Genomic DNA, 12,164 nt, shown 5'->3' with positions numbered 1-12,164 from the left:
AGCCCTGAGATGTTGACTGGTGCACCAGCTTCATCAGCTCTCTGGCATGACCTGGGCTGCATTCCCTCCCACCTTCAATGAGATAAGAGTCAGGAATGTTCACACAATGGGTGTTACTACTCATGTCTGAAAACCAAAGCAAACACCAGGACATTTGCTGACAGTTCCAAAGAAAGCATGGGAAGAGTTCCCTATGGGAGTTGAAACTTCTTCCCTGATGAAACCTCAACTCTGAAAAGAGCTCCTTTCAAGGTTGTTTTGGGGACAAATGAAGGGGGCCTCATCAGGGAGGGATCAGAGAATGGAACACTTGGCAGGGAGTTGCACTAACTCAGGTAATTTGAATGCTTCTGATTATCAGAGATGATTCACTTCTGTTCACTTTGCACCAACTATTGTGAAAGACATCGCATTTATCTGCATTGACTCATTGTTTCACAAGATGAGTTTGAGGTATCCTTACTACTACGACATGGGACATGGGAAGGCCTGGACATCCAAAACCCTGACACCAGTCTGGAAGAGACAAAGAATTCTGGTAAATCCAGACAAATCAGGAAATGTGATAAAACCCTCTTAACTCTCTCCTCATCTATCGAAGATATGGTGTGAAACCCCTGAAGATAAAAATGTAGATGTTCCGAGACAGCTGACTGTCAAGAAGTCAAGAGAATATTTGTGTCTTTGGGAAGATTGCGTTGATTTTTGCCACCACAAGCTGAGTTCTGCTTGGAGAAAATCAGACTTAAAAAGAACATGCCATTATTCGCTAATAGTATAGTGAATAATTGTACAGAGTCAACTTAAATAAGCTTATGGGCAATTCTCAACCTCATACGTCCTTGTTAGTTGGAATGCCTGGAGCTAAAAACACAAAAAGTCAAAGTTTATGGCAGGGACCATTTATATCAGCTAACCTAAAATTACAGCAAAGAACTCATCGAATCTGAGAGGGAGGTAGAAGTTAATGGCTGAATGCAAGACAGCTCTTAAGAAAAGTCATGGGAATGAAGGAAAGGCATTGGTAGGGTGATACTTCTCAGGTACAATTAACATGCCCTGAAATAATGATTCTCACTGCTCAGCCAGCACTGATAGTTACTGTCACTACTATCAGAGGTGCTCAACACCCATAGAGGAGACAAGGTTTCTACAACATTGGCTTCCATTCAAACATCTAAATTAATAGCCATGTTTAGGGGAAACCTGACTTTATTGGACACTGTCTGAAATAACTTCTCAGTTACAATAAGTGTTTCTTTGCCAAAGGAGGTACATTTTTAAAAAATGAAGAGGGAATGGAGTGGGAGAAAGGGATGCAGCTTTACTCAGTGAAGTGTAATTCCTCAGACTTCTACCCACCCCTTGCCTTCCTCCCACCTCAGCAATACACAGTGTCTTGTTCAGGGAGAACATTCCCTCTCCAAGGTCCTATATCACAAAGTTAAAAGCCTGCGATTATCAGGTAATAGTTGTAAAGTGGTAGCAGCTAAATAAATGCAGCTTATGTAAGACTCTATACATACAAATACGCACCAGAAGCAGATCTTGGGAAACCTGGTACAGTCCCCGCTAGGCAAAGAGGGCGGAAAGGAAACAAGCACAGAAAAGAGGACAACTTGACTAAGATCTCTGAGGCTTTTAGCAGTGGAGCCAGGAAAAGATGCTAGCACTGCCAAATCCTTATGTAGTACCCTAGTTCTCCAGAACAGTGTTCACCACAGCTCACGTTTTGCTGTGGACAAGTGGCCCTGATTAAATGACAGTGGGGAGCAAAGCATTGAGCGTCCTGTTAAACTGAGTATCTACGCAAGGTTGCTAAACAGGAGGCAGGAGATACAAATTGGACTCTGATGAATGAAACACAAAAAGATACAACCACAATCACATGCTTATTGCTATAAAGAGCTGAACTCTGTAATTAGCATCTGTGGGGAAGTGTCTCAAAGAGAAAACAAGAAAGGAAATTGCAATGTGTCTATTTATTTCCATAGCTGCTGTATGACTGAGAGCCACTCAGCAGCCTCTGCTATTTGTAGGAGGGTTTCCCAACAAAACATACCGAAGGTGCAGGAAAAGGGCTTGTGCATTGTTTTCTCAACACACAGCAACAGTCTGACAGGTTCCCCACCCCATAAAGGAAAGGGTGTAAAAGCATGCTTTCCTTTGAGACGGTGGGGCATACATCACAAATCAGGGCAGGGAAAGAGAAGACGCACACAAGTGATTACTGATAAAGGAAGAAGCTGAGATTATTATCAATATCTAGTTCACCACTGCAGGGAAAAAGAGAAGTGACATGCTAGAACAAGTTGACTGGCAAGTGCCTGGTCTGTCAGGTAAGGTCATGATCCATGGTCTGCTGACCATGGGGGCTCAGGGTACACCAGACACCCATGGTCTAAGAGTGTGCTGTTCACGATAATGACTACTGCATTATCACACAGTCCTTAACAGAAAGGCACAACAGTCCAAACTTACCAGTCTCTCAACCCTCTCACTCAGGTCTCTAAACCTTCCTGAGGACTGTCTGGACAATTCATTGTTGTACCGGATGTTGGTGATTTTTATGTTGGCACTGTAATAGAACAGCTTCTGATCTGTAAGTGAAAGAAGAGGAACAGGCAATACTCAAAGAACCAAGATGCTTAAACTTCTGAGAAACACCTGGGGCTCACTGATATTCAGACATCTAGGGGGTGGATGAGCCTTCACCTCTGTCCAACCCATTCAAATACAGCTCCCAAAAGGTATGAGAGCTCAGCTGAGTTATGTGATCTAAGCCAAGCAAGGACAAAAAGCCCAGTTTCCCCAACAGTTACTATCTGTGGCCAACCATCAGCGCGTTGGGCTCACACAGGGGTCACACTTTAGGCTCACAAGTGGCATCTTGCTGGTCAGTTTACCTTTGTTTCTGGTTTGCATGCCCACTCAATACCAAGCCCTGGCAGGCAGCTGCTGGCGATCAGGGCAAGGGAACAGAGAAACACCACTGGTAGAAACAGGCTGAAGGCTGTTACTCACATAAAGGAGACCAGAAGACTTGTGTGTTGACCTCATCACAGAAAGAGATCATGAGAAAGAAGTGGAAGCAAGTGAAAGCCAACAGAAACCACAGCCTTAAACCACCCTGCACAGCATGAAATGTTCCCAAGACATCTGCAAAGATGCTAAATGAGGAAGGAAAGAGAGCTCTAGAGAAGCCGGTGGGTTTCCCCAAAATGGTGGGACAGGCTGATGGAAAGCAAGATCCCAGCATTGCGTCGCACAAGAAACAAGGAAATTCACCACACATAGGAATGTTATATTAAACTTACCATATGCCAAAAAATAAGCTAGAAGACCAATGGTGATAGCTGCTGCCACTGCTGCTCCAATAACAATTAGAGCAATTTTCCAGGGCTCAAAATGTCTTATTTTGATGGCTGGCTGGTGAATTCTGAGAGAAAATAAAAACAAAGGGTGAAGATTAATAAAAGATCCTTTCCTATTTAAACACCCCACGCCCCAAAATGAAGCTCCCTCAACATCAGCTGAGTCTTCCCAGCAGCATTAATTGACTTCTCACCCAACAGCCTTGAATTGAAGCCATGACTCAAGACTGTTTTGAAATAGATGTTGGGATATACAAGAAGTCACAGAACAGACAGGGTTTGAGGTGTTGGGGGAGAGTGGGAGGGGGGGGTTGTGGGGGGTTTTGATTTAGTTTTGTGGTTTGGGTGATTTTGTTAGGTTTGTTTGTTTTATCTGTTGTTTGCTTGTGTTTTTTATTGTTAGGGCCAAATTAAATAGGAGTCCCACTGAGCACTTTCCTATGTGACCCCCGACTGGAGTAAAACTTTTTTCAGTTAGGTGAACTTTCATACAGCAGTGTAAGCAGATTTCAGTTGGTTAAACAAATCAGTTATCACAGACACACTGGCGCTTCTGCTCCTAAAACTGTTTTGTAGAGTAAAAAGCATCCCATGCTTTGTATAGTATAGATCTATGGAAGCTGCTCAGTCCATTTTGGCCTGCAAAGCAGGGCTGGACAAAAGAAGAGAGGTATTTAGAGGACCAGCCTGTGCTTCCTGTTTCACTCAGACTAAATCTAAAAGCAAAAGATAAGCACTGCTTTAGCTGTATTTGCTGTGGGGATGGAATGACAGGGATGGGCAAGGACACGTGAATGGACCAAGGTAGACAGGTAGGAAGCCTCACCAAATACTTCTCTTTGACATACTCTTAATTACACGGGTGTTAATCCAAATTAACACAAAGGAAGTCAATAGTCCGTAGGTCAATATTACAGTTGGACAAAAAATTGCCTGAAAAAGATCACTTACTGCAAATTCTGGCTTTGACTATAAACTCAAAGACATATGAAGATACTTAAAGCTGTACTTTCTACTATGTTATCAGCCATTACAAAATACAGGACAGGAAGCCACAATTTCTGACAAGAGTCCTTCATTCTATGAGTCGGGTACCTCACTCACACAAACATGCACCCCTTCAGGTCAAGGTACAGCCATCCCCAGGAAAGCAGGCTGTACGGATCCTCTCCTGAGGGTATGAGGCATCCCACATTCCCAACAGAATACATACTTCTCATTTCTGAAACAGACATCTCATGAGCCGTAAGTTTAAATACATTAAAATAAGCTGGAAATTGCAATAATTGCAAGTGACCACTGCAGCTGTGTGCAGGAACGAGACACCAAACACACTGTGCATAAATTCCAAAGCAGGTATTGATATTTCATTCTAATTTGAATGTAAAGCCTTACAATTAAAGCCTTATTACTTCAGCCTGGAAAACAACTGACTCACGTGAGGCTAAACATCGTGACATTTGTTTGAGTGAAAATAGGAATACTCATTTGTCACTCCTATCTGTTCAGACTTGTCCTGGATCTCTCGTATCAGTGCAAGAGCAGTTTCAGGCTAGAAGTAATATGGCCAGGACACAGTTAAATATCGAGTACTAGGTAGTTTGGAACCTTTTCAGTGTTCTTTTGTGCACGGTGTAACACTTTTTGTAACTCTCGTTCTTCCCTTTCAAGTGCCATGGCATCATTCAGCAAACAGAAAGCCCAGCCTGCAACTGCTACTCACACATGTAATTTCAACTCACACACATGACTTTCACTTCATTCATGAAACCTGTTTGAGAGCATCATGTCAGAGAGGTGCAGAGGGGACTCAGCATCAGCTTCTAAACTGAATTTCCTCTGACAAGAACCTGTTTTGACAAATACATCTTAGAGAGTCACATAATAGAGGGGAGGGCTGATTTGGGACTTGAGATGTCGATTTTTTCCTTCCTTTTTTTCCTAAATAAACTTTCCCAAATATTTTTAAACAAAAATGTTTAAAATGTTGTTGAACAACAATATGAAACAACTGTTAAGGTTTACTCTTCACTGTTAATTTGTTTTAAAAAACAAAAATTGGTTTTAAAAACAAAAGATATTTTTGATAAAATGTTCTTGGTTAGGCTGTACCATCTTGATACTTCACCATTTGAATAAAGGATTTGAAGGAGGATTTGAAATCCAGGTTTTTAAATATATCTGTGAGAGGAAAACTAAGATTTCTGTCCTGATACTTTTCTATCCCCATTAACTTTGAGCATTATTGCTGCTTTGCTCTGTCTCCTGAGGTTCATTTCTCAACAATCAATTATTTAATTTGACATGAAGTGGTAAATGCTCCATCCCTGATAGTGTTCAGGGCCAGGCTGGACAGAGCCTTGGGCGACACGGTCTAGTGGAAGGTGGCCCTGCCCATGGCAGGGGGGTTGGAACTAGATGAACTAGATTTTCCAGCCCAAACCGTTCTATGATTCTATGTCCCATTGTGCAAAGTTGGACAATGTTTACAGGGATTCAAGACACACAAGAGAAGTAACTATTCCAGAACTGAAACAGCTTCCATCCACGTGATGACCCATCAGAGCCTGACTATACTGCAGAGAGCTGCTAAAAGTTGAACAGTGGAAATTTGTTTTCTCAGATCAAGAGTCAAGCAGTCCCTGTTAACTCCTTGCAAACTAAGAGAACAACAGAGAGGGAACAGGGAGTGTAACACAGAAAAGCACAGCAGGATTAGAAACACTTCAGCTGAGGTGCTCACTGAAATCCAGTAGAGGAGAAATGGAGTTTTTAAGCCTGACCCAAATACCAGCTGAAAGCCTCCCACTGACCTCATCAGGCTTTCTGATAGGGTCCCTTCTGCCTGCAGCTTAAGTGGGGTCCTCTCTACCCCAGAGACTCCACAGAAATCTTAATTAGACCACAGTCAGGAACTGGCTTTCACCTCTCTGCAGAAGACAGAGAGAGTCCCTGATTAAGATTTGTCCGATTAGGAAGAGGACTGAAATATTTGCTGACAAAGATAAATGACAAAAACTGTTATAAAATCATTCCTCTGCCGTAACCATTTTACTTGGTTGTCCTCTCTTTGTCTCCTAATTATTCCTAACACTGTCCTGGCTTTTTCACCTAGTATCCAGCTGGCATTTTCCTAGAAATACCCACTGAGATATGTCCTGTGGTGGTAGGTGACTTGGAGCCCTGCGTTCTGCATTTGAAGTCCCCCCCCCACTCCTAGAACACAAAGAAGCCCCGGAGAAACCCTGTCTTCAACAAGGAGCTCACACCAACAAACACAGAGCCTGAATGATCCCTCTACTTACGCACTTTACAAGGCAGACATAAGAAGGACATAGTTGATTATGTCTGTTGACTTTCAGTAATAGGGGAGTATGGGGGGGGGGGGGGGGAGGTCGGTCAGTCTCAAAGGAAGACTAAAACTCTTACATAATATCCTAACTTGTTTCATTTTAAAGGGTGCCATTTATCGTAAACACCACACTGAAATATGCATGCACTTGCCTCGCTGCAGCCTGAAACCGTTGCTTTACGAAAGAAATGAGGGCCTTTTCATTACTGGAATTTAAATAGCGTAATTGAAACTGCCTGTTCCAGAGGAAAAGCCTCGGAGGTCTTCCTCACCAGGGCAGAAAACACACTCTGACACCTACGGGAACCCCTCCAGTGAGCTTCGAATCAGAAACAGTGTCTAGCTAAGTCAGCATGCACCATATCTGCTTTGGCATGCGTGCACTGACAGTGTCTGCTCAGGAAAGGTGCTGACAGGACAGCCTAACAGCCAAACCCAAAACAGTCACCTAAAGATGATCTCTTGTGGGCTATTAAATGTCCTTTGGGCTTAGTCCTATAAGACAGGCATGCTTAGACAAATTTTCTACCACATGTGGTACTTCTCTCTTATTAAGGTGTTTCAAGAAAAATGAACGATAAAACCCCACCATCAGCTTTATTGATAATCATAGAATAGTTAGGGTTGGAAAGGACCTTAAGATCATCAAGTTCCAACCCTCCTGCCATGGGCAGGGACACCTCACACTAAACCATGTCACAATATATAAACAAGAACGTAACAGGGCAGTGATGGTGTTTTAACCTCTTTAACAAAATAAGCCTCTTTACTGGTACGTGCAATAACACTGTGAAACAACTACATACATCCGTCCTGAGGAGTTCTGCAAATCTGATACAACAGACCAGCCCTTCTGCCTGAGTGATACTTTGTGTGCATCTATGACAGCTTATGTCCACTGAGAATCCCATTTTTCTGTGGCCTGGGAGCTTATGTTTCTGGCTGAATAATAAGTTTTTCCATATTTTGTACTTCATCTATAATAAACAATTCCTAGGCTGGGTAGATAAACAGTGAGATACTGTAATCTAGCAATGTATTTTCAGTGAACAGAGATGGACCCATTTCTTCATGGGGGAAACGCTGCTGAAATTAGAGGAAGCTTTTTAAACAAGAGGTTCAGCTGGGACTCTGAAATCCCGGGTTGTTCTCCATTGGCAGAGAAACTGGACAATTCCCCTGTTCCATCCTGTATGAAATCTGTCCCCCTGTTATTACCAAAATCTACCCACAGACCACATGAGGTATTCAGATTGTCTTGTATCTTTCACATGAAAATGTCAAATTAAGCCATACCGGGCTTTATGTTAGCTTGACTTGATTCAGAACGGAGATCGCTGTGTAACCAGAAATACAGATATCCAACAAGTATGTGATGGAAGCAGAATGACTTGACGTTAGAAGCTTATGCTGACTCAAAATGCCCAATCCTAAAACTGTGAAAAACATAAGTAAGGTACTTCTGCAACACACTCTAACAGGAACAGCAGAGGCCAAAGTAGCTGTGGGATTTATACTGGAGCTGGCTCAGTTGATGACGACAACTAGATTTTAAGACTCAGAAGGAGGTCCTTTCTCATTCTGTTTTTCCAGTTTAAAATGGTCAGAAACTGAGTGAACATGGCAAGGAAACACAAACTGTACCAACTCCATAAGAGTTAACCCAGGTGTGGTGTGTACCAGAATCAGATGTATTTCACTAGGCTTTACCAGAATCAGGATCTACTCTGGGGCAAACTGCATAGAATAGGTTTCTGTTTGGTACCATGCGGGAACTGTACCTGCCTCTTGCAATGATCAAGGTTAACTCCCAGTAATGATGATGGGACATGAGTTTCCCAGCACCAGGGCTGGTATCCATTTCCTGCTACACTTCAGCAGTCTGTAACTTACACCCACTTTGCCCACACTCATTTTGCCCACCAATTTGCATGACAAATTGGTGCAGGTGGCATTGCATTTCAACCTACACATTCACTTTTAGGTTACCATATACAGCACCAGCCACTCTGTAGCTCTCCCTGCCAGCGACGCAAGATCATCACAAGGAAGTTATGGCATGACACTGCATTTGCTTCCCAGACTGCAGGACACAGCACAACAGAAGAGGGACAAGACCAGCAAGGCTGTTTGCTCCACCCTGCTTTCCTTAGCAGCTTTGCTTCCTGGAGGATTTTATGGAGCACTCATTCCAACATCTTGAAATGTTGTTAAGAGGCATAACTGAAGCACTGCTGTTATAAGAGACTAAGGCACAGCATGTGATGAGCTCCACGCTCTGATCTACATTCCTGCCCAAAGAACTCTGGACATTGAACAGGCTACACAGGGACTTTGATTAAGGCAGGGCAGTCTCCATCCCTTCCCAAACATGTAAATATTTAATTATCCAGCACAGATTTCCCCTAACATACTTTAGATTATTTTACAATATCTATTTATTTTGTTTAGATTATTTTATAATAATCTAAACAACTATTTAAACAACTAAATCCTTTCCTAATTAGGAGGAGGCCAAACTGGACTCAGGTGTTGTTTAACTACCTTCTAGCACACTTATTAAAATCACTTACAACACTGTTGATATCAATAAGACACAGCATCTAGATTTATATCTAACTAGAAAAAGAAATGGCTTTTCAATTCTGCAAGGTAGAGAACTCTCACTCAGTTTTGCCTTTTTATGTAACATGCACAAACTGGTATCCACAACTGATGGTGATTTCTTTCTCACCTAACTTAGCAGAATAACTTTTGAGGTATGGATATTATACATAGCAGAAGGTATTGAGCAGGGTACCACAAAAGAGTACAGAACCAAAAGCTGAACTCAGTCTTCTTCTGACAAAGCCAACACTATTGACTAAAATAACACTGTCCTCGCAAAATGAGAAAAACACTTAAGTGGGCATGAAGTAGAAGTTTTGTGAATCCAGACACAATGTTTGCATTTCAGCATGTCCAGAAATTATTAAAACAAATGAGTAAATAAAACCCAAACCACAACATTTTTAAAAATACCGAGGACAGATTAAAAAACAAGCGCTATCTTGCAAGCATCCACAGCCGTTTGCCCAAAGCAATGCCAGAGACAAGACTGGTGTTGAAGTCTTCAGCCATCACAGAGAACCTCAGCCATGCAGCCAAATCATTAGGGTGTTAATCAAATTCTTTTGTGTTTTTGTTGCTGAGGTCATACTTTCAAGCTTCATCAATCCCTGAGGCAACAACAAAAAACAAGCTCAAGGAGACTGAGCATCTCCTGTTGCCACTTGAATCCAGGAGCCAGAGCATTTATACAGAAATAGCAAATTCCAGGAGGCTTGCTGTGCATTTATGACCAGATCCCTGCTCTGCCCCAGTAGAGCACAGAACAGCATCACAGCCAGGAGACTTACCTTTGTAAAAACACTCTGAACTTTCCAGCACTGTCTGAAATATTGTTACAGTAAAACAGAACTAAAGATGTCCAACACCTCTGACTGCACAACATCAGTGAGACAATACACCTCGTCATTACACCCTAGAATCACAGGTTTTTCCTTAAAAGTAACAGGTTTAAAAATGGAATGGTAAATAATTGTAGCGCTCTCCTTATGCAGTTGTGCTGCCGTCACTGACTTAACTGGGACTTTTTGCAGGGTTTGGGGGAAATAATACTACAACTAGACCTAACCAAAAGCCATGGTTTCCAAAAATCATGTTACTAACATTTCATTTTGACACAAAAGAGCCTCCTGGATTCTGCACTGCTGCAATAAAAGCCTGCTGGGGGCAGGATAAGACAACCACAAGGAGGAAAAATAAGTGTCAACCTGAGCCATCACATCGTCTTTCTAAACAGAAAGCAAATCTTTGTGCTTCTGGCCATGCTAGGGAAGGATTTCTCACTCCAGCCATAGCCATGTCATTTTCTTCATCCAGACCATTACCTGCAAAGCCTCCCTTTCAACCTATAACTTGCAGCTTAGATTTCCCTCTATCACCCCTTTTCAGGCTGCATATTTCAGACATACCCATGATGTACCCTAAATCTAAAAGGATGAAAAGGGGCAGAAATAGAGCAGTGAGGTCCAAGATCAGGCAAGAGAACAAACAGATCTCTCTTCTGGATTTATGTATGTGTTCTTGAAGTCCTAAAGCTGCCCTATAGTCGGCATCCTTTATCACCATTATACCTCCCAACCAGACTTGTGAAGTTAAAAACACACCACCTACTTTTGAAGATCCCATGGTAGGTCCCGGTAGGTCTGGTAGCCTTTCTGACCGCCAACCAAGGCTTGACTAAAGTCTGGACTACGTAGTGAATGCTGCTGGAAGACGCAGGAGTCGCACTGACTGGTGTGATGGGAAGGGAAAGGTGTTGAATGAAGATCCTTCATTGAGGCACGGCTGAGCAACACCCAGCACCCTGTGGGTTATTGCAAAATGAGGGAGCGAACTTCAGAATAAAAACAAACAGAGGCAAGCATGGAGTTGATAAGGACACTCAGATCAGCTCCGCATCAAAGAGTTCCTCAGGCAGAGATGGACAGAGCAGATAAACCAGCCCAGGCAAGATGACTTGTTCTTCACCACAGCAGAACAGGAAGTGCGTGAGATTTCCCTTTTCCAGCACTCCCTTTCTGTCCAGCTTGTATCTCTACAGCAGGCCTTCTCCTGAGCAGCACCTTCTACCATACGCTCACTGCAGAACCCACATGGGAGACACCCCACACTGTCCGCAGTCACTTGCCTCTTGAGACAGCCAACACAAAGGCTGAACACAACAGACACAAATGGCTTGGTCAGCCAAGCCTCATCTCCCTTGGTGCTCACTCCTCCACAGCTGTCCTGGACTCCCTTGGCATCAGGGACATGACAACTATAAGTATCCAGCCTCCTAATTACATGTTAGTCATTTAATGGTTGGCATAACCCCGCCTGTGGAAAATGCTTACTCTGTGAAAAAGGCCACCAATCTCCTTGGAATTCCCTTCTCCCAGCACAAACATGATTCTTCGGAGGTAGCTGGAAAGGGTTAATATGAATATTCCCTTCTCCCGGCTCAAACATGATTCTTCAGAGCCAGCTGGAAAAGGGAAAAGTGGATATTCTCTAGCAAGAAATTCTACACTTGCAGAATTTATTCCAAAACAAAGAGGAAAATTACCAGAAACGAGACTTCTGGTTTCTCGTCTTCTATATGCTTAGATTTGTGCTAAAATGTTTGAAACATTTGGCTTTCCAATAAAGTCTCAAGATTTCACAGTAATTTTTATGGGAGCATTTACTACCTTCCAACTCCCCAAGAAAAAACAGCAAGAGGAAGATTTCACCTAATCATAACAAGTTCTTTTCCAGCTTACCCAAAGATGCCCATTCACAAGCATTTCAATGAAGTTATGGAAGCACATCTCTGGACGGTTCATTTTAGGACTGCAGGAAAAGCTGAGAAC

At 42.7% G+C, this 12,164-nt stretch overlaps 1 protein-coding gene across 1 annotated transcript in view; it reads right to left on the bottom strand.

The window, feature by feature from the left end:
* The window catches only part of LOC130600062 (transmembrane protease serine 11E-like), a 43,186-nt gene extending 31,976 nt beyond the window's left edge, over nucleotides 1-11,210 (bottom strand). The window contains exons 1-3 of the mRNA XM_057411046.1: nucleotides 10,945-11,210; nucleotides 3,318-3,439; nucleotides 2,482-2,600 (exon numbers count right to left, since the gene is read on the bottom strand). Coding sequence (XP_057267029.1) covers nucleotides 2,482-2,600; nucleotides 3,318-3,439; nucleotides 10,945-11,108 — 405 coding nt within the window. The 5' untranslated portion in view covers nucleotides 11,109-11,210. The remainder of the gene's footprint in view (nucleotides 1-2,481; nucleotides 2,601-3,317; nucleotides 3,440-10,944) is intronic.
* Nucleotides 11,211-12,164: the final 954 nt, after the last annotated feature.

This window comes from Pezoporus wallicus, unplaced genomic scaffold (genome assembly GCF_028554395.1).
Source record: "Pezoporus wallicus isolate ANWC-B61680 ecotype Strahan unplaced genomic scaffold, APGP_CSIRO_Pwel_v1 contig_2439, whole genome shotgun sequence".
Taxonomy (NCBI): Eukaryota; Metazoa; Chordata; class Aves; order Psittaciformes; family Psittacidae; genus Pezoporus; species Pezoporus wallicus.
Note: the sequence above shows the minus strand (reverse complement) of the source record. Positions and strands in the feature narration are given on the sequence as shown.